Below are 1,483 nucleotides of genomic sequence, written 5' to 3'. Positions count from 1 at the left end.
GCACAAGCTGACAAGAGGAACCACAAAATGTGGTGGGGATGACATATATCTATACCACCTAAAGGGTCAAAGGCCAGCTGCCGCTGAGGAGTAGCGATGCATTTCAACACAAAGGTTACTAGAACACTAACTATAGAATATTCCTACACAGGGTGTTTTTCCAGTTTACTCTCCACCTAAGGGAACTAACCATGGCAACTGGAAACCATTCTGTAAAAATAAAATAAAGCGGACCTAAACCCAAAGATTTCACTTTATTTAAAGTATTTTACCTTCATTTAAAAAAAAAAATATGTACCCTTTATATCCCTTTAATGGGATTGTCTACCCTTTAAAAAAAAGGATAAATATTCTTTTTTTTTTAATGCAATACCCTTTTGCACCTCCCCTTTCTACCTTGATCACCTTGACGTTTAGGAATGAATGGGTGTGCAGAGCCTCCTGGGATACCTACGCCATGCATTCCGGGAAGCTCTTAGCTACTTCTTCTGCGCATGCCGCATTTTGCTTTACTAAGGAGAAAGAGATGCTGATCTTACACATGCGCAGTGAGATCATCTCTCATTTTTTCCCCCTTACACCAGGCTACGTTATCCGATCTCACACCTGCGCAGTCCAAGATGGTAATGTACCAAGAAGAAGACGAAGATGACGGCGCTGGGAAAATTCTAGAATGGCACAGGACCCGATCAAGGAAAAGTCCAGCGTGACCAAGGGATCTCCGGGATTAAAGGTATGTGCTATTTTTTTTTTATTCTTTGGTATAGTCCCGCTTTAGGGTAACCAGTAAAAATTGCTTGGGGCATAATATAAAAGATTTTGTTTCATGCGAAACCTTCCAATATTAGCACAAAAATAGTGGGATTACTAATTAGGAACTGGTTGTGCTTTTTTTTTTTTAATATTAGACATTTATATTATTGCTTGAGCTATGTTTTATTATATTACATTATAGACGGAACACATTCACATGCATGCGCATGCGTATGATGCTCTGTACATGAACGAGCACGTTGAGTGTTCCTTCCTAACGTAAGGCGCGTTACCTAGTCACGTGACGCACCTCTTTCTCCCTGTACTGCGCAGGTGCAAGATTTGAATGCGGGCGGGAGCGCGTATAAGTGACTGGCGGGGCTGTGTATGTGTATAGGGGGTGCTGGGCTCGCAGGAGAAGCATTGCGCCATATATAACGGGGACACCGCTAAATAAAACAAACCGCGATAATGACGGTGGATAAGAAAGCTCTTCAGATTAAAGAAGCTTTTGACTTGGCTCAGAAGCCGCACCAGAACCTTGCCAAGCTGGTCACCGGGCTCAGGGTCACCTATGATGAGGTGAGTGCTCGGGGCCCTTACACAGGGGGGCACACATAGGGTAATTATAGTCATCTCATCTCCAGGGTGTCCCCTGAATAATGTACTTCCGGTGTCACCGGGGATCTGACACCAGAGCTGTCAGGGGTTCTGTATTGTAGAAGACAAG

The 1,483-nt window shown here is 43.6% G+C and overlaps 1 protein-coding gene across 1 annotated transcript in view; it reads left to right on the top strand.

Moving 5' to 3' along the window:
• Positions 1-1,079: 1,079 nt before the first annotated feature.
• NCAPG (non-SMC condensin I complex subunit G) overlaps positions 1,080-1,483 on the top strand; it is a gene marked incomplete in the record, with an annotated part of 20,819 nt that continues 20,415 nt past the window's right edge. Inside the window, 1 exon segment of the mRNA XM_072406403.1 lies at positions 1,080-1,335. Coding sequence (XP_072262504.1) covers positions 1,225-1,335 — 111 coding nt within the window.

This window comes from Pyxicephalus adspersus, chromosome 3 (assembly GCF_032062135.1).
Source record: "Pyxicephalus adspersus chromosome 3, UCB_Pads_2.0, whole genome shotgun sequence".
NCBI classification, from domain to species: domain Eukaryota; kingdom Metazoa; phylum Chordata; class Amphibia; order Anura; family Pyxicephalidae; genus Pyxicephalus; species Pyxicephalus adspersus.
Note: the sequence above shows the minus strand (reverse complement) of the source record. Positions and strands in the feature narration are given on the sequence as shown.